We start from the raw sequence: 25,455 nt of genomic DNA, 5'->3' as shown, positions 1-25,455 counted from the left end.
AAGATACTTCAGAAAACCTGTGCAAAACACAGATAACCCACGATACTGGGTTATCTGGCTGCCTACAGAGTGCTTCAGATGCCTTCTGTTTTATGATTCTTAGTTATTCTGGAAACCTTGACCCGTGTGCTTTTAGATAAGATCTAATAGACAAAGAGAACAAAAGTCTCAAGATTTGTTTTCCACAGTCTTACATATGAACAGTTCAAGGCAACACCAAAATGATGAAAACAGTCACAGATGTCCCAGAGTAAGAGGTAGAGATTTGGAAATTGCCTCCTACCTCCATCCCCTGGTTTTTACATCAACAGAACTACATGCATAACCAAGAAAATTACATTTGGAAAGTATCTAGAGACAGATTGTTTTATCAGATCTTGCTTAAATTAAGACTAGGGGTTATTTTTTTAAATGAGCAGGCCTGATATAAATTTATTTAACTCCATGGGATTCATTAAAATGCCTTCTAATTTACACTGGGGTAATGAGGGGAGAACAAGGGTGGCATAATTTCAATAATGTTTATACTTAGGCTTAATTTCCTTTAAATAGTACAAAGCATCCTCTCAGAGTTTTCAAAATGATGTCAGTGTGAGTCTATGGGCCATGATGTTACGAAGCTGGAATGAAATTATGTCACTGCAAATATATGAAAGCAGTGTTGTCAGTAAGGAACCAAAGCTATACTAATGTGTTAAAAAATTGTGAAAACAATCTGAATGGAATAAATAACTTCAAATGAAGTTAAGGTATTACAGATCAGAAATTATTTATCCAAGACTGCAATCATCAGTCTTGACTATAGATCCAAATACACATATGTATTTGGCTACAGAGCCAAATCTAGTCAAGTGCCATCTGTAGTACATTAGGTATTTCAAATCCACTATAGCTCAAGTGACTGCAGCTTGAATGGAAATCTTTGAGCCAAATTTGACCAGAATATAAATAATACTGGAAATTACATACCAGGTACAACAACTGGACAAGAGTGCAAGTGGCTGGAGAACTTAAACTAGCACATTAAGTGGACAAAATTTACTTCTGATGCAATGTGAAGGCAGGAAATCCACATCTGGTCCCTCTCCCAGCTTCTAGAAGTACTCATCCAAATGCAGATCAGGGATGAATTAATTGCACTGATGAGGGTACCATAAACACAAGTTAATATATGACGTGGCTGCCTGATATTTCACTAATAGTAACTTCTCTTGCTCAACCTTTTTCCTTTCTTTCTGGGATCAAATTAGCACTTGCCATCATCTTGAATCATATGTCAAATGAATTTGAACCTAATTTGAACCTAAAATGGGTTTGCTCTGAAATTAATGGTACCATAGAGAAATTAGGGATCTGCATTTCAACTTACAAAATGTATGAATATCACATGTTGAAGTTGACTATTTTATACACATCACTACTCTGTCACAGTCATTACACTCATTTTTGAACCTTCTTACCAGCACCTCATACATAGCCTTACACTACTATTGCATCAATACTGAACATACAAATTAGAAGTATTTCATTTCTCAGCCACATTAACAAATCTTTCTAATGTTCTAAACTGTAAACATATGAATCATTTCAGATATTTTTTTAATTCAGGCTTTTCTTTTAAAAAAATTTAGCACAAAGTGAAATTCAGCTGAAATCAGCCTCATCTAGTTGGATGTGATAATTTGATTTTTTAATTGCTTCGACACATGACAATGTATTTTACATGGACATGAAACTGCCAAGATTTATTGCCCAGATTCACCAAACTGGTAAAACAGAAAATGATGATATTCTTGTTCTCCTCAGCCCTACTTTGAGAGCACATCTGATATTAACTTTTCCATGGGACAGATCCAGGAAAAAATCATGGTAATACCATCACTTTTGTTCTGCGGAATTCCAAGTTTATCTTTGGAATGCTTTCCAGGACAGTTTACTGTACATTCATGACACTTGTGAGAGGCTGACCAGGTGCCAAGCCCTGAAATCCATTTAAAGTGCCTTGAGTGCTACCAAAAAACCAGCCACTTCCTTGGCATGGAAGTGAAGACAAAGAATGGATGGGGTTAAAAGGAGAAGCGGTCCTACTTAAAAAGCACACATATTTTTCATATAGTGCTGGTTTTCTGTGGGTATTTAATAATTTTAGGACTCTGATAACTCTCCTGACACAGGAATGAATTATTTAAAGCTAGTGTTAGTTTAGTTTTGATGGCTGCCAGCTGTAACCTGACAGCACTTCGATTCAATCACGTGGAAATCCCCTGTTGTATATATATTCTAGTGTGTTGGATCTCTTTGCAGTCATCAGTTTTATATCTTTCTGCAAATACCAGAAGAAAGATCTTTTTAGGTTCTGGCAAAGATCTTGGAATGGGAAAATGTGCTGGTTGCCAAAAAGGCACTGATTACTCTAACAGAGTAGCCTGGAGTTTCTATCCCTTCCCTTTTAATATGCAAACTTGTTTCTGATTTAGAACTGACTCCTGGAAAAGGTGTTTTCCTCAGTGCTCATTTACGTGTAGCTGGTCTATATGTTCTCTCAGAGAACACAAACCAGTTGTCACTTCCCCAGAACCATGAATAAATTTTATACCACTTAGTCCTACATTGCAGGACATAGAGAGAGTACAACACAGCAGGAACAGAAACAGCACTTCTATTGCATGTATGCTTTTTAATCATGATTGCAATAGCAAGAATTATGCAAAACCCCTTCAGAAAAAAGTGTAACAAAAGGAAGAACTACCTTTAGACAAATCCAGCATGAAAGGATCAAGTATGCAAATATCCCTTCATCTTTAGATTTCAATTCCATCAGAGAAGTACTTTTTACTTACTGTTAGAATAACAGATCCTGATAATGCTCCAGTAGAGCAATAGAGAAATTAATAATTGGTTACAAGATGACTTTGCACAGTGATGACATTGTTTTGAGGTGGTTTGGGGGGTTAGGGTTTGGGGTTTTTTTTGGGTTTATTTTTGCTGGGGGTGGGTTCATTGGTTATTTTGTCATTCTGGGGTTTTGGCAGGGTTTTGGAGGAGGGGGTGGGGGCTTTTTTGTTTTGTTTTGTTTTTTTCTTTCTGTTAAGGTGATCATGTGATGCTTCAGTAAAGCCTGAAAAAGCTATAGAAACGTTCTTGGCTGAAATGCCTTCTGAAATACTGTCTCTCATTCATACTGCTACATCTGAACTGTGGAGTAGACAGTGCTTCCTATGTCCCACATCTGTGTGGTGTGCCCTGGCCACTTCTTCCTCAGACTGGAGAATCTATTAAGTTATTTTAAGCTTCCATTCTAAAAAGACTTTGCTTTTCAAACAGTTTTTGTTATTACGTTAATCTCGAAAGTGAAAACTAAATGCTAGGACAAGACTATTAGTTTTAATTTCTTACATGGTCATGGATAACCCCAAGCAGCAGCTCCAGACAGAGACAAAGCTACAGAGACCTCTCCCTTAGACAAGCCTTGCTAATGCTAAGCACCAGTTCTGAGAACTTCTTTCCACGTTATTTTCTTCTCAAGATATCCCCTGAGCAGGTATTATGAATTTTGAACAGCTAAGAAACATGAATGCAAAGATGACAGTATGAAATGTAATTATTTCTGTTTTCACATCAACAGAATCTTTCATCATTAGCATACTCTTATTTTTTGTATTGGACTCTTTTCTTCAGCATTAGCAAAATTGGGGATATTACGTAACAATTCCTGAAGTATTAAAAGTCAATACATTAATATTCACTAGAATCTGCAAGAAGTTACTTGGTGGCTCTGAGCCAAACACAGTCAGACTCTTGACTTCACAGAATAACTCACCGAACAATCTTTTATGCAGAAATATATATATAATATTGCCAGACCTGGATCAAACACTTGACCTCCACAATTCCTACAGCAAAGATTTCATGCCACAAACACCAGGGTACACAGCACAAAGCTTTGAGCTTTAAGGCATCTCCTCTGGCTCAACCCTGGGGCCAGCTTTTTGGACTAAATGGAAACAACAGCAGGGAACAGAGAGAGGAGTCAGGGAAGCACCATCACAAGCCTAGCCAGTATAATAATGTTAGGGACATTTTGCAATGCTTTTCACCAGCCTGAAAGAAGGGATGTGGATGCTCAGCACATTTAACAAAAGCTCTTTCCCCTACCCTTCCACACATGCTCAGGTACTCCAAAACTACTGGCAGATTGCTTATCTTCACTAGTTTTTCTGTACTGATGGGGTTTGCTGAAGCACTGAGAATCAACTTTACTTCACAGATTTCATTTTTTTTTTCTTGCACTATTTGCAAAGGCATCAGGGCTAGGTCAAGGCTGAACACTTAAATGATAATATCTAATAAAAAAAAAAATATCCCAAATAGACACACCCTGTCTTCGCTATTACTTTTCCTCTGTTGGAAATCTGTTCTAAAATTAGGCAACTAAGGCTGTAGCCCTGAGTAAATCAGTCATATTATACCTGAATCTGTGATAAAATGAAACACAATTATCAGCACCTGCAGACCAGACTGTCAGGGACTCCTCCAAAATCCAAGTTGTCTTACGTAGGACTTTCTACAGCATCTTTTGCAAACACTGCATTAAATTTAAACAAAAACAAATCAGAAAAAAACAAACCCACCACTCCAGCAAAGCAGACTAAAAAGAAGCAGGGAGACTTGAGAACAATATACACTTTCAGCACGAAACTGCCATGATATCATTCTTTGGCTTGCCAATATATATACTTTGAGAGACTGGGGTGGGGAGGAGAGAAGGAAAACAGAAACAGGGTTCTTTGCATTGTCCCTCTCACCCCTCAGTGAATCAGGAGGAAATTGTTACATAAAACAAGCCAAGAAATTTGCATGAACACCACAGTAATTTCTGAAAACCTGGGGTTTTTTTTTTCAGCCCATCATTTGACTTATATCATTTGGCTTTGAAAGTTTTACACAGAATTCTGAATGCTGCTGTGGGGTTCTATACCTTACACACAAAAAAATGTTGAAAATAAATTTTAAAATAAAATTTAAAGTAAAAATCAAAAAAATATGTAAAATACATACTTTTTGCAAAGGAGGTTTTTTAGGCCATCCAGAGTTATCCTCTTATTCTTTATAATAGATGTCTGTGTTTTATATGTATACAAAGGAAAAAACAATATGCCTTGACACCAGGAGGTGGAGGGGAGAGGAAGGTGTTTAACTTTTTTTTTGCTCAAGCTGTAAACTGACTTGGACTTTACCTTTAGGCATTGATTTTACTTTCCAATCACAGATCCCATTTCTACATTTTTTTTAAATTCATTTGAACAGGGAACAGACTGGAAACATATAGGATGGAACAGAGAAACTGGGCACTATTCCAATCATGCTGAAAGAGAGAAATCAGCCTTATTTACAAGTGGAAATTATAACCTGTTGGCATGAACCAGATGGGGACACTTAGGAAGCCCAAAGTCAATGTGTTACCCTTTTTAATATTTACTGCACTTTCCCACCTTCAGCAAAATTGGATCAGACAATTAAAGATGATCTAATCAATGCTTTGTTCGAAAAATCCCTCTGCATGGCTTTTGCAACAAGTTTAGTGAATACCTATTTTGGTTTCCACACTGAAAATGTTTCCTGGAACAGAAAAAGAACCACGTTAAACAGAAAAAAACCCACACAGTTTGAAAATTTTGTTCTAACAGAAAGGGAAAATAAGAGTTACTTTTGTTCACTTCATGTTTATATTTGCCTAAATAAAACATTCCAGTTGTATATTACTTTTCCTACTTCCTTGATACATCTCAGCCAGCTACCAGAGTATTGGACCAGGATAACTGATAATCCTGATGGATTTATGATGGATTTTACTTTTTCCCCTCATGTAAGGATCTTTTGTAGACTCACTTTTTCCATGCTTTCGATATTGGACCTGACTGATCTATGCTGAAGTTGTTACACTTTTCAACGTGGTATTCCTTTATTCTAACTTCAGTTCACCTACCTGCCAGTCCTTACATTTTAACACTGTGGCAGCTCAGCAACTTCCATCTCCATGTGTTGGGAAGTGCTTCCTAACCCCAAAGGACAAGGAAGTTGCAATAGGAGTTGTGGGCTCTGACCGGATTATTCTCCACCTGACTTTTGAGTGTCCAAGGAACCAAGCAAATCCTCTCAGTTGTGTGTGCAGCCTCAGGAAGTGTCAGCTTCACCTGAGCACTGCTTCTCATGACCATTTCATTAAGACACTCCTTCCTGGGATTTAAAACAGGACTTAAATACATGGAGGACAGTACCAAAAACCAAACCCAGGAAACAGAATATGAAAACATCAGTAGTTTTGTAAGTCTGTCTAAAAGGGCAACACTTTTGGAAGTAGGTCCTCAGCAAGTCAGTCAGGTTCCATAGAAATATTGTCTGCTTTTGTTTGGTGTTTAAAAAAAAAAAAGTTGTCCAATACAATGAAGATAGATGAAGAAACAATACAGATCACTGTCTTTATGACCAGATAATAAAAATAAAAAGAAATGGCAGCAAGATGATCTTGGGAAATTTTTTCACTGAGAAACTTTCTAACCTAAAAATTTTTAAACTCTACCCTATAGTTGAAAGAATTTATTGTTCAAAACAATATTAAAGTATTATCATTAATTACAATGTCTGAAATTAAGTTTCAGATTAGTTTAACTGGGTGAATAACAGGCAACATGTATAAGGGCAACATGTTTCTCAGGTCCAGTCCTGAAAGAGAAACCTGAGCTGTAAAAAGAATAGCTACTACAATTTTTTGGTTTTTTAGTGTGTTCCCTTGATGGAAACCAGGAGATATTTTGGAACCTGAAGAGAAACCAGTTTAGTTGAGCTCAAATGTCTTCCATAGAAAGCAACATGTTAGAGCAAAATGGTATCAAAATGTCAATCTGTATAATCTGTGACAGTTTAAAAAAAACCAAAATTACTCTAACAGACATTCCCATTTTGTGACTAGTAGAAGGGGACCAGGAAGCCATCAGTTGGTTGCCAAGACAAAGGGCCTTGTCATGTCTTTAAGTATCCCTGCCACACCAGAACCACTTGCACATGGATTTATATCCATTGTCGTTCTAATGGAAAGATTCAAAACTGTGTCTGGGTTCAAGACTGAAATTCAGATGTGTAAAGATCAAGTATTATACCTCTATCTCACTGAAAAGGAAAAAGAAGATTCAAAAATTCAGGAAATGAAGGGTTTCAGTTCGGGGATGGTGGGGCAGAACACAGAGGAGGTGGAAAACAGTTCCCTTACAGGTAGTCTAACGTGTAAAACTTTGAGACAGAGGCACAAACCCACTTCCTTCATATTTAAGAAGTCTTTGAGATTATTAAATGTTCCTTCAAATGAGACAGGAAATGATTATGGCTATGCATTTCCCAAATATTTATAAATATGTCTCCTTAATAAATAATTACTCTTAAATACAATTTTCTGTTAAAGACAAGTTTCTGTGACATTAACATGGTCATATATGTTTAAGATGACACGAAAAAAGCAAGACTGTCAAAGTAAACCCAGCAGGTGAAGCAGCAACTTGCCACGTTGTGACAAGATGGGGAAAGGGATAATGGTTTTAAACTGACAGAGAGCTGAGTGAGATTAGATATAAGGAATACATCTCCCTTCCATCCTGACCCATTCTATGATTCTATGATAAGGCCCTAAGGCAAATTTTTAAAATTACTTAAAGTTATATCAGTATTATTTACAAAAGGGTTTGTCTAACAACTTGCATCTGCCTCTAAATTGGTACTTATTCTGTATCATTCATGTGATAATTAATAAACTTTTCACCAAGGCAAAAATGCAGCAACTACAGGGTAGTAGAGAACTACTACAACCTGTATTTTTAACCTGTTCATGTATTTTGATCATAAACTAAATTTTATAGACGTTCAGCACAAAGACCTTGAAGGGTGAGTTGTCTTTGGACGAGAAAAAATAATATAATCAAATTTAAGTGCATTTAACCTTAAAATCTCTTTCCTTATTTCTATTTTACTGTAGAATAGACTTCCTGGCAAAAAATATTTGCCAGTTTCTCTGGCATAAAAATATTTACCATATTTTTCTTTAACTATTTACATTAGCAAGTGGAATTTAAAATAGGAAGTGAGAATAACTATTAATACTGTCCTAAATTATTAAAAGCAAATTACATTTAAAAGGAAAATTTTATTGCATTGTAGTTACACAAAAATCTAAAAATCTGCACTTAGAAAGCATTGTTCAATATATCCTAGAAGTACTATTCCTATGCTATTGCAACATAAAATAGATACAATGAATGTATCATGATTATTTCATAGTCTTTGGCTCTTCCAAATGGAATTGGATTAATAAATAATTAAAAGGGCATAACTGTTAAGAGTAAATGTCTCACTGTTTTATTCATTCTCTTCCATGAGAGTTTCTTGATAAATAATCAAGATGCAGCTGAAGTCATTTTTTCTCTTTTAAAGTTGGAACCTGACACCTCAAGATGGAATCTTAAGAAATCAATGCAAAAATAATCCCCGTAATTTCTGACAAAGAACATCTCAAACTGACACTTTACTATTTAAATTTTTAATCTAAAAGATAAATAATAGAAAATGCCATGCAATTCTGTGATTTGTTTAACAATCCTGTTAATCAACATAATAGAAACAGAGAGGAATTGCTTGCTCCTCTCCACTGACACAACCCTGTAGGTGAGATAATGCAGTCCTTGGATTCTAAAAAAAAAAAAAAATAAAAATAATAATAATAAAAATTTTTTTTTAAGAGAACAAAAGCCCAAAATAAAAATTCAACTTCCCCCTGTCTCCCCAGGAAGAGTGGGCATCTCATAACTTCCGTCAGGAAAAAAAAAATCCTCATGGAACAGACTGGTTGATAAATTCTCTGCCATACAAATCATGACTATTCTCATTAAAATGCAATGTTCTATATTTCAACATGACAAAGAGGGTTTGGAAATACAGCATTTGCTGCTTTTCTTCTGATCAGAACTGGAAGGCAGCATGGAGGACAAAGCCATCAATCCCCTACACGGGATGAAATCCTGCTGCGTTTATTTATTGTAAAAAGTCCTTTATACCTTCACTCACATCTTGCAAGTTGCCACAGAGGTGCAATGGAGCTTGAAAACAAAATACAGGAGATATAAATTGTGTTTAGTCAACAACATGAATGCTTACAAAGTGTACCTGGACACAACAAGAGGAAAAAGCCTTGCTTTCACGCTGACAAGATAAAGAAATAAAACACTTTTTTAAATGCACTTTAACTTTTTTCCTGGTATTTTAGGAATAGAAAGGCCAAACCGCATTGCATTAAATATTTTAAAAGTCTCCACACCATTTTTGTTAAATCATGGCCAACTCAGTTCTGTGCAGAGCCATCATTCCTGGAGACTGCCACGTAAGCTGAGAGTTCTTTAAGAGGATTACCCTGAAGCTAAAGAATACTGCAATAGATAATCAATGCACTTTTATGCCTGAATCTTAAATGTCCAATGAGAATCTCTTATGAACAGTGCAGAAGCTTTGGTTTACTCATGCCACCAGCTCCAGGTAAGCTGCATTTATTGTCTTTTCTCTAGGTGGCAGCATAAGTTATGTTTACAGTATAAAAATATACTGTAGACAAAGGATATAGTAACAAAGAATCACGTTGGTGTTCTCCTTTTTAATTAGCATTGCATAGCAATTATCTAAAATGACAGTGAAGAATATCAACTTAAATTCACTCCCTAAAATATTGTAGCTTTCCTCTACAAAAGATAGATGTGTTTACCTTAACTGGGTTAAATATTAATCACATCGGTGTCATACAAGACCTTTTCAGCTCGTCAAAGAAGTTCAAATAAGAAATGCAAAGCTCAGTGCTATTTTTCTTAAAGAGCAACACCACAAATAGCTGCACCTCCATTTCTAAACAATCTGGTTCACTAGTTCTAAACTGCAAGCACAAATTGCTGTCCACATCATTAATGTAAAATATACTACTGTCTAGTAAACTTTGGATTCTTACAAAATGATTAAACAGAAACACAACTAGAAAATAACTGAACAAAAAGGAAATACTTTCCCCTTTCAGTATTTTCAGTATAAACTTATGGGACCCAATCTGTGGTTCTCAATACAACACTATAAAGGCTTTTTTATTTTGAAAATGCTTGTCTGTAGCCTAATGGTGGAATAGATCAGCAGTGTATCAGTGCTCTCAGATATGCAGATGCCAGTGCAGTACCTTTCATATAAAAGGAGTTAGAGAAGCAGAAAAAGGAGAGGAGGGGAGTTATATAATTTAGTCTAGTTTTGTACTCTCAGCATTTTAGGAAAAAGGGTCTGAAATAATGAGATCTACAATACATATATTTATCCAACTTTGTTACTCATCTTCATTTACCTTTAAAGCACTGCCAATGTTTTTGGTATGATTAATTACCACAGAGAACATGCTGCTGGCACTGGTGTGCAGGGTGATTTTACCCTGGCACGTTCCTGCCAGAGAGGAAACTCAAGCACCTGGGGATGTCTTTCTTTGCCATCTTCAGCTCTTGCAGGCACCAGCTGCATTAAGGGCACTCCAAAGGCTTCCCACACCTGAATTGCATTGCTAAGGAAGTCAGCTGGAATTTGTGGGTAATGCTTTTAAAGATATTACACATAAAGCTTCAGAATACTCTACCCTGGCCTCCTCCCAAGGGAGAGTTCTCTTTCTACTGATTTCAGGGAATGTAATGTTGTTATAACTTCATCTCTAGAAGTTCAAATGATAAATACCTTGGCAGGAAATTGCCACAGGTGTATTAGTCATTTCAAGAACCAGAATGTGACACTTCTTTAAGATGCATTACACCCCAAAAACACGCACAATATGATTTGCTAAAGATTTTTCAGATCTCTGAGTGGAGACCTCACCGTGAAATAATGCATCGAGGGAGACACAGGGAATTAAAGAAGACACAATATTTGATTGTCCACAGAAGGAGGTCACTGAGGCAAACAGGTCTAAGCTAGCAAGAAAAACTGCAGAATTACTGCACAGTCTGTCAGGTCCCCTGAAACATCTCTGACATGCATTCCCACACATGCATTTTGTCAAGAAGTTTTCAGCCAAGTCTAACAAGAACTTCATTGGTGTGAAAGCAAAAAGGAGTCACTCTAACAGTTTTCCATTAAATTAGCAGCTAAGAATTTGATTTATGAAGGGTTTTTTGCAAAGCAGTTCACAATGAATCCTTTCAAAGTTCTAGACACATAATTAACATGAATGGCCACACAAATGCAGCATATCAAGGAAAAAAAAACATAGAAAACTAAACCAAGAAGGGCAAACTAATATTTATTTAATTTCTGGCACTTTATTGTTTGGCCTACCCTCAGTGAAAGTCTGTCAACCATTTAAATAGAAATGTCAAGGCTTCACAGAACCCTAGAGTGGAGCTGTAGCTGCTCTTGTATTGAGTGCAAAGACAGCATCCCCAAGTACAAAGTGATCAAAGAGATGTCCATGGGCTTCTGGCTCCACAGAAGCTTCTAAATCTGAGTAAGAAAAGCTCCAGGCAGGAAGGGGGAAAAAAAAAATTAAGAAAAGAAGGGAGAGGCAGGACAGAAAGTGCAACTGTAAGAACAAGCAAGCTGCAAGTTAAACTGGGGGAGGGCAGGGTCTGCCCAATGTCAACAGAGTAATGTCAGAGTACAAAAGAAAATAGATTTCCTGACCCTTCCACAGGCAGCATTTAACTCTGGTCACCCCAGTGACACATTCTATATCCCTGTTTGTCCACCAGCTTTGGAGTCCTGTGGAGTGAATTTGACTGGCCCTTTAAGGCCTTTATTTTTGTTTTTTTTTAAACAACAAACGAAACCTGAGAAAGCTGAGAAGAACTCCACAAGTAAGACTGAAATGTGCCACCTACTCTGTGAGTGCAAAGCTGGTGGAGAGGAATTGGCACATAGTAAAGTCTCCAGCTGAAAGGTCTCCAAAACCATCTTACATTTGGGGCATCAATTAGGGCTGGACTTTAGGTACATCTTTCCCAAGATCTTTTGCATTCTTGAGTTGAGAGAATCTCAGGAGACTGAGATTAGAAGCCAAAGAAAGCCAATGTGTTTTCAGAACTCACTCACAAGATCCCAGGCATCCCACTACATCTCCCTTGGAGTTAGCTTCATTAAAACTCCCCATCTGCCTATGATTTTGACTTTTTAGACACCCTTGAAAGGTATTTGCTATGGATAAAGCTTAAGGAAGGAATTTCACTGCTAAAATGGTAAACTATTTTGCAGACTGGAAGTCAATGGGCCTGGGAAAAGCAGAACAGATGTTAAAATCTTTGGAATAAGGAAGAGAAAAAAGCCAGGAAAGTGATTCTGAAGAAAAAAAAACCCAAAAGACAGAAGCACACGAAGCAAAACCTATGAGTACAACTTATGTATTTAGATTGGAAAGGCAGAACCAGACATTTGAGTTCTTGAGAACTGTATAGTCAAATCTGCTTTCTATTTCTTCTCATTTCCAGCTCTTATATGATATATCCTCCCTACCTGGACAGTTTGGAGTCAAATGTGCTTCTGTGTTTATACACAAGTACATTTTTCTCACCAGGAAGAGGCAATAGTGCACAACAGACTGTCTGCAGAGTGCTATTATATATATAAACATAGATATTACACACACATGTGTTAGTAAATCCCAAAATAAAAGTTTCTACACAGGAGCTGTAGCAGATAAATAACAGCTTTCATTTCCTGGGATTTAGAAGGTAAAAAAAAAAAAAAAAAAAAAAAAAAGCATTGAACAAACATTTTGTTACTACCATAGCAAAATAATGCTAAGTGATATTAATTATTAGAAGTAAGAGCAACCACATCCTTATCAACTGGCCTTCAAGATAAAGAACATCTATCTGGGAAAAATGAGAAGTGCTAAAGCCAGGCTGCATTATATCATCTACTGTGATTCTAGTTGCACAAAGAAATAATTTTTCACTAATTTTGGTGCAGAACCCAAGGATTTGATTGTTGTCACAACAGATGTTCCTGAGAGAAGCTTGCTAGTTTGTGGGAAATGTTTATACTTACACCTACACAACGCAACAAACATGAGATAACCAGAAATAAGAATTCTTGTCACTGAAACTGTTGAAAAAAGTACTTTTTTTAAAAGTGTGACTGACATTTCTTGCTATAAAAATCTCTGTTAATCTAAATCACTCCTGTGCTGCCTTCTGCAAGTAGTAAGCATTTCAGACTCTATGAGTCTCTTTCCCAAGTTATAAAACATATATTTGTTCAAGTTTTCATAACTTGTTATTCTTAATTTTAAAAACAGGCTTATTAATTCAGTTCCAATTTGAAAGATTAAGGCATAATGGTAGGATGTGAGAGTAAACAGGGAAATAATTAATTGTATATGGCACACATACAGAGATCCCACTAATTGTAAACCAATGTTTCAGTTTTAAATAAGCTGGTCATTTCATTTATTTGAAGTTATTAACATAATCCATTAGTGTAAAACATGTCTTCCATTCTGTTTGTTTGAGTAGAATTTAGATTCTTTCCCTTCTGTTTTGGAGGAAGGAAAAAGAACTCACAAGCAGATAAATTTTTATGGAAAATAAATTTTTAGCATCTCAGCCACCACAACATTATGATAATTGTGTTCAGTTTATATCTTATAGAATTATAAGGCATAAACTGAACGTGATTATGCATGCATAAAGAACTGCTTTTGGGACACTCATTTTTATCAAGAGATTTAAGCATCTTATTGTTTTCATGGATTTCCATTATTTCATTAGTTCATGGATCCACAAGGTTTTTTTGCAATTTAAATATTTTCCCGTGTTAAAAAATCACTCTAGCAATTTTGATGGGACCATTACCTTAAGAAGTTACTATGATACAAGAGAAATTCTGAAGGACTGTCCCCCCCCTGTTTTGCTACATATTCCAAAGGGTCCTTCTCCTTAGAAGTAGATTGACACATGTAACTTGTTTTCTGTGATTTTTTGTGTGAAATCTACGTTCTGCCACATTTTATTTTTCTTTGCTGTTCCTTTTTCACTTGTTTCATATACAGATATAAATTAAAAAAAAAGATGTACTTGGGACACTTTTTCTCCTGCTTTTGTTTGTTTGATTGTTTGGGGTTTTCTTTTAGCAGAACTTGCAGAACTAGAACAAAATTTTAACACATATAATATTATTAAATAATTTCTGAAAAAAAAAAAACCAATCTTAATCATCAATGAATAGATGTCAACTCCTACCACATGGCATACTTGTAGAATCACTGAAATTATATAGGTTTTAAGTCCTATAGAGGTTACTGGAGAAAGCTAATAGACTGATAATACAGTTCTGTGTCGTGCTGTGTAAAGAACATATAACATAGGAGGAGCATAAATCTGCTCATGTACACGATAAGAACATGTAGAAGGAAGAGCAAAAAACTTACCGTGATCCAGTGAAGAATTCCAAAACGAGGTTCAAACCAACCAAAACCAAAAGACAATTGTCTTTTAAAACTAAGGAACAGGGACTTGCTTCCACCAAAATTCATGGCAAGTTTCCATTAATATCAGTTTGGCAGGAATGACCTCTAATACTGTAGTTTAATATCTAATCTGTATTACTGGTTTTTTTGGTTTTTTTTTTTTTCACAGTTCAATTTGGAATGTGGCAGCATGATATGAAAAAGGTGCTTTGTTTGCAAACCTGGAATGAAATATGGCATGGACTAGACCACAAAATAAAGAAGCCAGCGAAAGAGAATTTGACACTCACCATTCTGGCAAAACTCAAATTTCTCAAAACTAGAAGATTAAAAATACTTTGATGCTGTTTTTTTGAAATTAAAATCGAAAGGAAGAAAATGTAAGTGTTAAACTGTGCCAGATTACTGAGGTCTTTGGTTAATGATCATTACCTTCTTCAGTCATTTGAACCTAGTAATAAAGCCATTAAATATACTGCAGAATTAAAAAAAAAAGTCTCACTGGCTAAGAACCAGAAAAGCTATAAATCCTTTATACTAGCATGTTAAATCTCAGACTATCTGCGAGATTTAACAAATCCTTTATTTCTTCTTCTTTCTGACCTATTACTGAGTTAATTGGGAGTTCCCACTCCTTTTTCAGCACAGTACTTACACGTGTTCTCAACTTCACACTCCTGAGAAAACCCAAATCCTTATCTAGATTTGACCTCAGTTAAGGATAAGTTTATGACCCAACATGTTTTGTTGAGCTGGGAACTTGACTTCTACAGCTGGGAAGGAGTCCCTCTGACTTCTTTCGTTCTCATAGGTGCTAAATCTTCAGTTTTATCAGGCCACAGTTATGTGCCTTTAGCAAAACAGGGATAACAGTTATTTGAGAGCAAGAGCTATCCCTGTGTCAAGTCATGGCTCAAGAATAGTGCATGTGGAGAGGAAAATGGAAAGAAGCAGAGCACAAGACATATTACTACGGAATAGCAAGATTAGCATATTTTCAGTCGTTATTACCACAGACATAAACGGAGATTAAGAGGATCAAAATTAAGTTTGGAAAGCATAGCTGTGCTAAATTCTGCCAGCTAGTAATGCTAGCAAATATTTATACTAATGATTAACTTTGTGCTACGGGAATTAATACTCTACATACAAAGTCTGAAATACAAGGCTGGGTTTGGAAATATCTGTTAATCAAATTAAGTACTATGGACATTAATGTTTCACTCATCCTACTCGAACAATATATCTTAGTCAGGACTTGGCAACTCAATGATCATGAAGCCTTTGATCTGCTTCCTGACCTGTCAAATAGTATCAGCCAAAACAAAGTGGAAGAAAGATTGTTTTAATGCAGTGGATGTTCTTTCAAGACAAACTGAGAGGATGTCATCATGTCCATTTCTGAAGACTTTTCTTTTGGTTTCCATTTATCAAAGAGAGAGCAAATTCAATGACCTAAAGCCAGAAGGATCTACCACATATCAACAGTTCCTTGGCTCAGCTAACATGCTGTAGTTTATTTATTCCCTAATTGTGTCCTAAAAATGAGTCAGTGCTGGTAACAACAAAATACTTTCTCCTCTTAATCAGTGATGTAATTTTCAAAGTGGAAGGTAGCAGACACTAGCAACTCACTACAAAGTAAAAATAAAACCTTTACCCTGATAAAGAGGATCTTCTCTCCAACTCTGTATCTTCCCTGTGAAAGACGCTCCACGCAGAACTTATTAGGGCATTTACAAGGTGGGTCCTCAGAAATGTGTTTAACCTGGGAAACACAGAAGTTATTAACAGAAACTGTTTAAAATAGCACGTGTAGTAAAATATTCATTGAGACATCTGTCATATCTATAACATAAATCTTAATTGATGATATTTTTCTTAATTTTTCTTAATTTTCTTAATATTTCTGTAATCCTAGAAAGCACCCTATGGTGCTTCCAATATCAACAATTATTTAATAGCTGTGATGAGTTAAAAATGGAGATGAACATCACACAGTTCAACATTAAATCTGTTCTGTTTAACTGAAGCCAAACATTTCCTTACGTCGAGTTCAGGACCAAACTCTTGTAGATGTGTTCTCAGTATTTTATGGTGAATTAGCTCAAAGTGCTGGCAAGACTAACAGGCAAAAGGAAGATGTCATAAAGATGCATTCTCTCTTCTAAATATTTATAATAAATACAGAAGCATCTTCCTCATCCATAAGAGGCCCTGCCTCTTTCAAATTTTGCACTAACACCTTAAAAAAAATATAAAATACTGTAACATAATCATAAATTCAGGCCAAGACACTCCCCAGAATTGCCAACCACCCTTTGATGATGTCCCCATTAAGGGCACAGTGCAATCAAGGGTAATTTAAAGGGGCTTCTAGTCCATTGTCAAACCTACCTACCTACCCACCCCCCGAAACAAGGGCTGAGAAAAGACAGATGAAAACCACTTTCCTGCTTTTTAATAACTGCATCAGCTTGACTCTGGCCTCCTTGGTCTTGCATGTGCTACCAAAGGCACTGATGTTTACTAAAAGTATATTTTTGTGCTCTTCAGTGATGGGAAAGTAGCAGAGGCATCCATGCCAAAAGAAGAGATCTGGCTGAGAAACCCTTACTTGACATTCAAGCTGCAGGGCTGCACAGGACAGCAAGAGCAAGGGCAGCACTTCCACATCCTGCACTTTCCTGGATGGATGCTGACCTAGTGCACCCGTGTCAGCCAGTGCAAAATGCCACAGCAACCTGTAGATGTTGTTTTCCACTTCAAAAAAGTATTCCAAAGACAGGCCTTGTAAATCAAGGCCTGTAAAAACAGCCTGAGGTCCAGGGAAGGATATTGTCAGAACAGCTGAAAAATGAAAGTCTTACATTGTTTCATAGCAAGAAAAAATATCTGGGCAAAGCCATGGCACTCTGGTAGGTGTTTTGATTACTGTGAATAGATGAACATGAAAGGGTTCTGAACTACAAATGTTTTTCAGACTTGCTTTAAGAATTAAGTTATAGTATGTTAAATAAGCTAGAAAAAAACATAAAAGGTAGGCAACTATTGTTTCTGTGCTATTGAAATCAGCCCTATTGAGTGATTTAAAGGCTTTCCAATTATTTCTGAAATTATTCAGTGCTGTTATCTGAGTAACTTTATTCTTTTGTGGAGGTTTTTCTTATTCTTAATGCTTTTGTTTTGTTTTGGTTTTTAAATCAGGGCATAATATTTTTGTGAAAAAGAAAATAAATTAAAATAACACTTAGCAGAGGAACTCTACCTGTATTTTAAACACACACAAAAAAGTGTTTCTTGGGTATCAGATGAGTTGTCCTCGGTTTGAATTTGAATTTTAAAATTAGTTATTCAAGTGATCTTATCAGCATGGGTGAGAGTTCACCAGTTCTGGTGAATCAAACTACTTAGACAGCCAATGTACAACAGGAACAACTTGCATGAAGTCGGTGGTTGAGGATTTAAATCCAAGTGCAGGTTGCTGAGGATGAAAAAGGTGTATTGCTGTATTTCTTGGAATGCAGTACTAAGGCTGGATTGTGCTGAGGGACCTATTTGGCAATGGGCCTCTGAACACTGTTCAATTATCAGGGATTTCTGCCCCAACACCACGTGGCATTTATCACCTCTGGAGACACTTGAAATTCGAAGCTGAAAATAGATAGTATGAACCACGCCTTAATGCTGCACCTATCAGAGTTCATCTAAGCAAGCAAAAACCTGGAGTAGCTGAGCCTAAGAGGCTCAAGGCTGTTTTGAACTGTGTAAGCAAAGTAGAGCCTTCTTCAGCCTCTGGAGAATGAAAGCGAAGAGATTTATACCAGTGTGAAACAGAGAATAATAAGACCTTCACTGCTGATCCTGCTGTTGGGGCTTCCATTGCCTTACTATCCCAAAGGACAGAGGAGTATTATTAAGTGGAATTTGGAAATCAAATAAGGAAGCAGGGGGAAGAATTATATTCTATTTTATTTTGTGTCTGGACTATACGAGCACTGCTGCTATTTTATGGTGTGAGTGTCTGGGGCAGTGTGGGTCAGGAATCTAGCTGGATGAATTCCATTCTGTTTCTATCCCTACTGCTTTCTAAATTAAAGGAGGTGGTTAGAGACAACCTTCATACTCTCTGCTCTGTTTCTACAAGATATGCAGTCACCATGCTCCTTCTACACAGAACTGTTCTTTCTCAATTCTGTTGAAACATGAGTGCTTTCGCAAAGTTAAGGAAGAAATACAAACCAAAAAATTTTAAATGTAATTATATGCATCAAAGAAAAAAAAAAAAAGAGTGTTTCAATAAAATGAACGAACATTATATTCCATCTGCTCTTTGTAACAGGAAAGTGGCACATGGATTTTTCAAGAAGTGCTTTGTAACTCCCAGGTGGCACATCTACCTCACAATGTAGCAGTTACTATGGTAACTGCTTCTTTTTACAGGCTAGATTTGTACTTTTCAAGTTTAACCTCTTCATGGTCTCAAAATGTGTCCTTTTCATCTGAATCCAGCTGTTTCAAACGAACCCCTATGGGTTTGCAGCAGAGAAATGAACACTCAGTATGCTGCAATGAGTTTAATGAAATTTAAAACAAGATGCTTTTGTTCTAACAACGAGGAAAACAATGCTTGGTTTTTTTACTATGTGAGAAACATGCAGAACAGCAGCATAAAAATTAGGCTGAAACATCTTAGAAGTGTTTGTTAACATTCAGTACAAGTCGGTAGGAGCCAGATCTCCCAGTCCTGACTCAGTCCTTCCTCAGACAAAGCACCAAAGTGGGAGTTGATGAATAAGAAGTAAAGGAGCAATAAGAAGGGAACGTGGCCCCCAAGCACAGAGCTAGGCTAAGCTGCAGAGCTGCTACACAGTGTGAGGAGCTGGGTTTTTTTTCAAGCTTCCGACATAAATAATCGTGGTAAACAACAAATTAACCCTGTCAGCCTGCAGACGTTCAAAATACAGTGCAATGTTAAACTCAGGTTTGTGTGTGCTTTGCAAGGAAGTGCATATCAGAACAGACCAGACAGGAAGAAGCTTCCCCCCACAACTTACAGCATCATCCAAGAGTTTCCCTGTGCTCTTTTTCCCAGGAGACTTTGTTGGTGACGGTGAAGGAGATGGAAGGGGAGCTGAAAATGTTTCCTCTTGCTCAATTTCTTTTTCTAACTTTATTAATCCAGGAGGCTCCACCCCAAACCTTTTGGAAACATGCAAATAATATATTACTAGTTAGCATAAAGTACTGCATATTTCAAAACAAAATAGTGGAAAGGATTTCTACTTTCTGTATTGCACCACCGTGCAATAACAGAATGGTACATTCATTTATAAACATGTATAAAATATATCAATCACTACTGCTGTTGTTTCAAATGAATTTAGAGGGAGTCTCTCAGTTAAATTTACAGGAAATACAGGGGTTTTTCAACTTCTGTGTCTGATCACATATATGTTGGTGAATAACTAATTTATGAACAACACTAGACCTCAGATTTGCTATACCATACAGGACAGACTCAAGCTCAGCACATTTGCCTCCTTTTTTTTTTTAATTTTTTCTTTTCTCTCCAAACAACATCCTTTCAAATTACTTGACAACTTATATTTTGTGTTAGTATTTTTCGAAGAAATTCAGATGAAAAGGGATTAAGGCTCATCCTGGTCTCAGCTATTGCACTAAATTTATGCATAAATAGAGATGTGGCCACTATTTTTCAAAATTGGCAATTGCTTTTTCTACCTGATTTTTGACAACCAATGTTCAGATCTCAGTTTACAGCAGCCACAGACTTTAAGATCCAGCTAAAACCAAATACGTGCAACTTCAGCATGGAGCAACTCAGAGCCCTTGGAGAGCAAGGCTCTTTTTGAAAGAGCTTTTGAAAGCTTTATGGCAAGTGATTGAGTCAGTCTCACAGCAAGCAGCAGAGCTTTTACACCTCAGAAGTTTGAAAGTCCATCCCATTTTCCTAATCACTGAAAATTCCCTTTTATTTTATTTTATTTGCCAATGCTGAACAAAACCCAGAAAAATGGAGAGAGTTCTTTTTTCCGAGAAGGATTTTAGCTTGGAAAAGTTATCATGCCAGGTGGACTTCTCATGGCAAACTACTTGAATAAATGAAACCATACTTTCGTCTGTAGCAGAAATGTCCATAGCCCAGATGCAGAACTATACTGACTTATCTAGGTAAAGATCTGGACACTAAAATATTGGGCAGTAACAAATATGTATCATGAAAATCTAAGCTAAATACCATAATAATGTTAGAAGTGTACAGAGAAAAGGCACAAGCACATATACCAGCTTTCGTGGTTTTCTGATAACATTTAATTTAGTCACACTGTTTAGTAAATTAATATAAAGGAAACTAAGAACCAAATCTGTGCTTGTATTGGCCTCTAACTGGTGCAGTCTCCCTAATGAAAAGTCAGCCAACACTGAGGCAAGCACTTATATACAATCCATTGACTTCCTGTCTGTCTGCAGATGCTGACAGGCTGTAAATCATTAAATTCCTACTGGGCTCTAAGCCTGCTCCTGCATACAGCCTTACTCATCAAATAAAACTCTTTCACTCCAAGCAATGTTGCTTCTTTGCTTCTACTGCTTTCCATAAATTCCACTTTTTGTCTTTGGGACAGATTTTTAAAGCTCCCTGTGCTTCCAGTACTCTGAATTCCTCTGGTGAAAAGCTGGAAAATAAAATCGATTAATAAACACGCAGGCATTTTTTTTCCACATACTGAATCAACCTGAAGCAAAGTTGCTGGAAAGCTCAAAGTGTAAAACCCACATCTCTTCTGTGAGGGGTAGAGGTGCAAATTCTGCTTGGGAAGGTATGCTGAGAATTTCCTTTTGTGCTCCTTTCCAGCCTGGCCTCTCACAACTACAAATGAAGCAGCACTGGACTGTAACACGATCTCCTCTAGACTTCTTAGAGCACCACTTTCCATTTTTAGTAAGGTAAAATTGAATACAATAGCAGAAAGATCTTGAAATTGCTCAACAGTAATTCCAAAATACCTGTGGGGGTTGTTTAACCGCCCGGAGTTTAACAGTTACCCAAGAATTTCATTTTTTATGCAGAAAAGATAATTTAGCTGTTTTCCATTGTACAGTCTCTGACTTTCAAATACTTTGGGAGAATGCTGGACCTGTGCAACCCACTGTGCAACAGTCCTGTGTATTGTCAATTTTATCCTGTAGGACACTTCCCTCTCTCATAAATCTTCTCACTGGATCCACATGACATCTGCCAGTGCACACCAGGGCCCATTTTAGCTATTGAAATTTTGCAGATGAGCTCAGAGTTTTGTTTTCATAAACAACTGAAATCCAGGATAATTTATCAGGCAATTCTATTTTTATTAGTATCTGGGCTTTGAACTGCCACTCTTTGAGCCAAGTGGTCACACCAGTTTCCCACTCACTGTGCAGTCCATCCATCAAGTCCATCTGTCTCTAATTTGGCTAAAAGGACACTAAGAGATAACAGGCTAAAAGCATTGCTAAAGCAAAGGTAAATTATCACCTTTCTCCCTTCCTCCACAGAGTATCTGTTGAATAGGTTCAAGTTTAGCAGAACAGAGCTCCATTCTATCTCCTCCTCAAACAATCCTCATTCTTGCTCATTTGTGCCTCAATCACAAGCCTATTTGCATTAAATAGAAAGGCTTAGGTCGATTTATGGGAGTTACAGACCCTGAAGACTAAGAGTTATCTAGCTGAGCAAAGTGTGCCAAAAGCCGAATCCTTCTGAGGAGTAAGCCACTTTCTGCTTCCAAAACAAAAAAGGAAGAGAAAAGTAAAAAGTTCTTTAGTGTCTCTTACTCTTTTCGTTCTTTAAAAACAGACCGAGGCACCTTTTCAAAGATCTCCGCAGCTCCTGTTGTCGGAAGCAGACCCCGGGAGTGCGAACAGACGCAATTTGCTTTACAAAGCACGCAGACATTTGACTTCTCCTTAAAGCAGCACGACAATGTCAGTTTAATGTCCGCTTCCCTACACTTAGTGGGGGCAAGCATCAATTATTCTCCTTTCCCATATAGTTCTAATTTACCTCAGCTCAGGCAAAATCGGGATCCCATATTTGGCTTTCAATTATGTTTAACCTGACGTTCCACTTCAACAGTTTTTTTGTGCACCTTTGAAATGTGCAAGATTATAAACGGGTGTTTGTTTGTTCCTGAAGAGATACTAGAGCAGGAACAAGTAGACAGACACCTGTTATTTGACCCCTAACCTATAAACAAAATTAAAACATAGAAACATAAATGCAGAAACACAAACACAACATATAAAATACATTCATGATATATGATAATATAAATATAAAATAAAATACAAATATTTTAAAGGCGAAGGGGTAGAAATGCACAATAAATGAAAACATGGTTTATTTATTTGTTCAGTGTTTCTTTTCATGTTTGGAACAGAAAACATCTGGAACATGGAAGTTTAAGATGAACATAAAAGGGTAAGATTCAATTTTCATTCCCTCGTAGATCTGTTGAGAAATCAGGTCTCAGTGCAAAATGAGATTAAATCTAACTCAACCCACTTCAGCAGAATCCAGCCCTGCCACTGACATACATTCCCTGAGGAAGCTGGATACTATCAAGGAATCTACCTGGGGCAGACATTCCTGACAGCTGGGTGCTGGTGGCTCTCTCTCCAAGCTGGGTCTTGAAAGCACAGTTTTTTGCTCAGGTAAATTAAGATTCTTTACACTCCATTTCATTATGCACCTACTTTCTTATTCATGGGAAGGTAAAATGATTTTTTTTTTCCATGTTGGACTGATTCCAAGTTTCACAGAGATAACAAAATTCCGGAAAACCGGAAATCAGCCCTCTTTCTGGTCATTGCTATTCCTGTGCAAGCTGACAGCAAGGGTTTTTCTGAAACTTGACCAAGGAACAAATGCCTAATTAAGCAGTTTCCCATGTGAGTTCATTCCCAAAATATGAATACACATAACACAATTATGACACGACCAATACTAATTCTTAAGCTAGGAATAAACAGGGGTCTCCTCCACACTGATTGTCACCACAAGGAATTCTTCTGAAATTAATGAAACTATCTCAATAGTGAGACACTCCAGTTGGATACACATGGATGAGCACAACTGCAATTTACATGCAAGACCGGGCAGCAGCACTGCTGTTCATGTATTTTTTAGCAAATTTTATGCACTATGTTGGTTAAATCTGCATCTGCAAAAAGGGAAAATCACGTTCTAGTTACGGTTGTTTGGACTGTCTATCAAAAGTCACTGTTGTCTTGACATCAAAGATAACATTACACAGGTCCAGCATGGCTACAAACATTTAGGTCAGATTTAGGTCATGTGAAGATCAATTTATTACCAGTAAAGTTAATTAAATCGCAGTTGTTTATAGAGAGATCTGACTGTTAAAAGGAGAAACAGCTCAAAGCTTTATTTAGAAAAAAAAAATTCAATTCTTTCCTCTCCTAATACAAGGATAGTCAAAAAATACCTTCATTGAACTGATGGTACAGAGATTTCATTATATTTGTTAACAATGGCCCTCGAGATATTCTTGAGTGGCATCAAGACAACCACTCTCCTTGAACCTAATGAGCACAGAAGTTAACTTGAGATGTGCTGATTTATCAAGTCTCTCAATAGCCACTGCTGTCAAGAATGCAAATATTTCACCATGCTTTAAATATTTTCACCTACCTTGCTGCAATCCTTCCAAGCTCCAGCAAACAAAGACACACCTCCCTTGGCTGCTTGTGGAGTACTGGGAAAGGAGAATGAAGATGGAAAACACTGATAAATAAAAGCTATTTTAAAGGTCTAAGTGATGGAATGGAACCTAATCATCAACATCTGTAACTCTTGACTCTGATAAGACTTAGTTTTCTTTGGCTTGCAGTGGAGTTTTACTGGAATAAAAAGGATGGGATTGAGTGGTTCTCAGAGTGAAGAAAGTTTAGGAAGTTCCATTTAGTTATCTAAATCACTGAGCAATTATTTGGGCTAATTGGTAATCTGCAAGCAATTCGTAACTATTTAAAAATAATCAAGAACTCTGGCAGAACACTTAAATTAGTCAAATGTTAAAAATAACATTAGAGGGATACTTTTATTTCTATAAAATAAGAGAATTCATGTCCTTAAGATCACTATTTTTCTTAGCCGATTTAAATCACAAAACCAACAAAATTGCATTAGCAAAGATATGTCTTTCTATAAATTCAGTCCTGAATTTTTTATACATCTCCTCTTAAAGCAAACATGGAGCTAGAATGCTTTAGGAATTCAGTTCATCACAGTCAAAAATCCTGAACAAACTTCTTTACATGCACATACATATATGCAAGTTTTCACACCTAGATTCTACATAGAACATGTAGTTTTTAAGCCTCAGAAGCAGCTCAGACACAGCAGGAACTCTCACCTGGGCTGTCCCACCTAAACCTGACATATATTAACCCCTGGAACTCTTTGTTTCATGGGCTTTCCTACAGATCAAGACTGCAACCATCACTTCAACCAGCAGACATTTAAATTGCAACAATCATGTCTGGCCACTGGATCCATAAGTGGTGATATTTTTCCTCTCCACTACCTACTCTTATCCTTTCCTTCTCTTTCTTTCTTTTTCTTACATATTTTCTAAAGTGATATCTTTATACTTTTATGCTGTTGCATTTCCACAGATAATAACCAAAATGGCTACATATCTCCTTTCTACTGCAAATTGTTCTGAAATAAACCTGCCATATATGAAGTAATCTATTAACAAGAACCTCAGTTAACCTCACCTTCAGGGGTGGGTCATAACAATTAGGAAATGCCAACATAAACCAATATAACTTTTTTCCCCCAATGACTCCAATAGGTAATGTTCTGTAAAGGAGTTCAGCTAAGCATATAAGCAAAATCCAAAATCAGCAAA

General features: G+C 36.8%; 1 protein-coding gene across 4 annotated transcripts in view; it reads right to left on the bottom strand.

The window, feature by feature from the left end:
• The window catches only part of GAS2 (growth arrest specific 2), an 82,475-nt gene that overhangs the window by 15,637 nt on the left and 41,383 nt on the right, over positions 1 to 25,455 (bottom strand). For all 4 annotated transcript variants that reach the window (XM_051777229.1, XM_051777232.1, XM_051777231.1 and 1 more), the window contains 3 exons: positions 24,231 to 24,294; positions 19,570 to 19,714; positions 16,173 to 16,280 (listed from right to left, as the gene is read on the bottom strand). In XM_051777229.1, the coding sequence (XP_051633189.1) occupies positions 16,173 to 16,280; positions 19,570 to 19,714; positions 24,231 to 24,294 (317 nt within the window). The remainder of the gene's footprint in view (positions 1 to 16,172; positions 16,281 to 19,569; positions 19,715 to 24,230; positions 24,295 to 25,455) is intronic.

The sequence above is a fragment of the Manacus candei genome, unplaced genomic scaffold (genome assembly GCF_025592945.1).
Source record: "Manacus candei isolate 608988 ecotype Guabito, Panama unplaced genomic scaffold, ASM2559294v1 h1tg000009l, whole genome shotgun sequence".
Classification (NCBI taxonomy): domain Eukaryota; kingdom Metazoa; phylum Chordata; class Aves; order Passeriformes; family Pipridae; genus Manacus; species Manacus candei.
The sequence above is the reverse complement of the archived record's forward strand: the minus strand, read 5'-3'. Positions and strand labels throughout refer to the sequence as shown.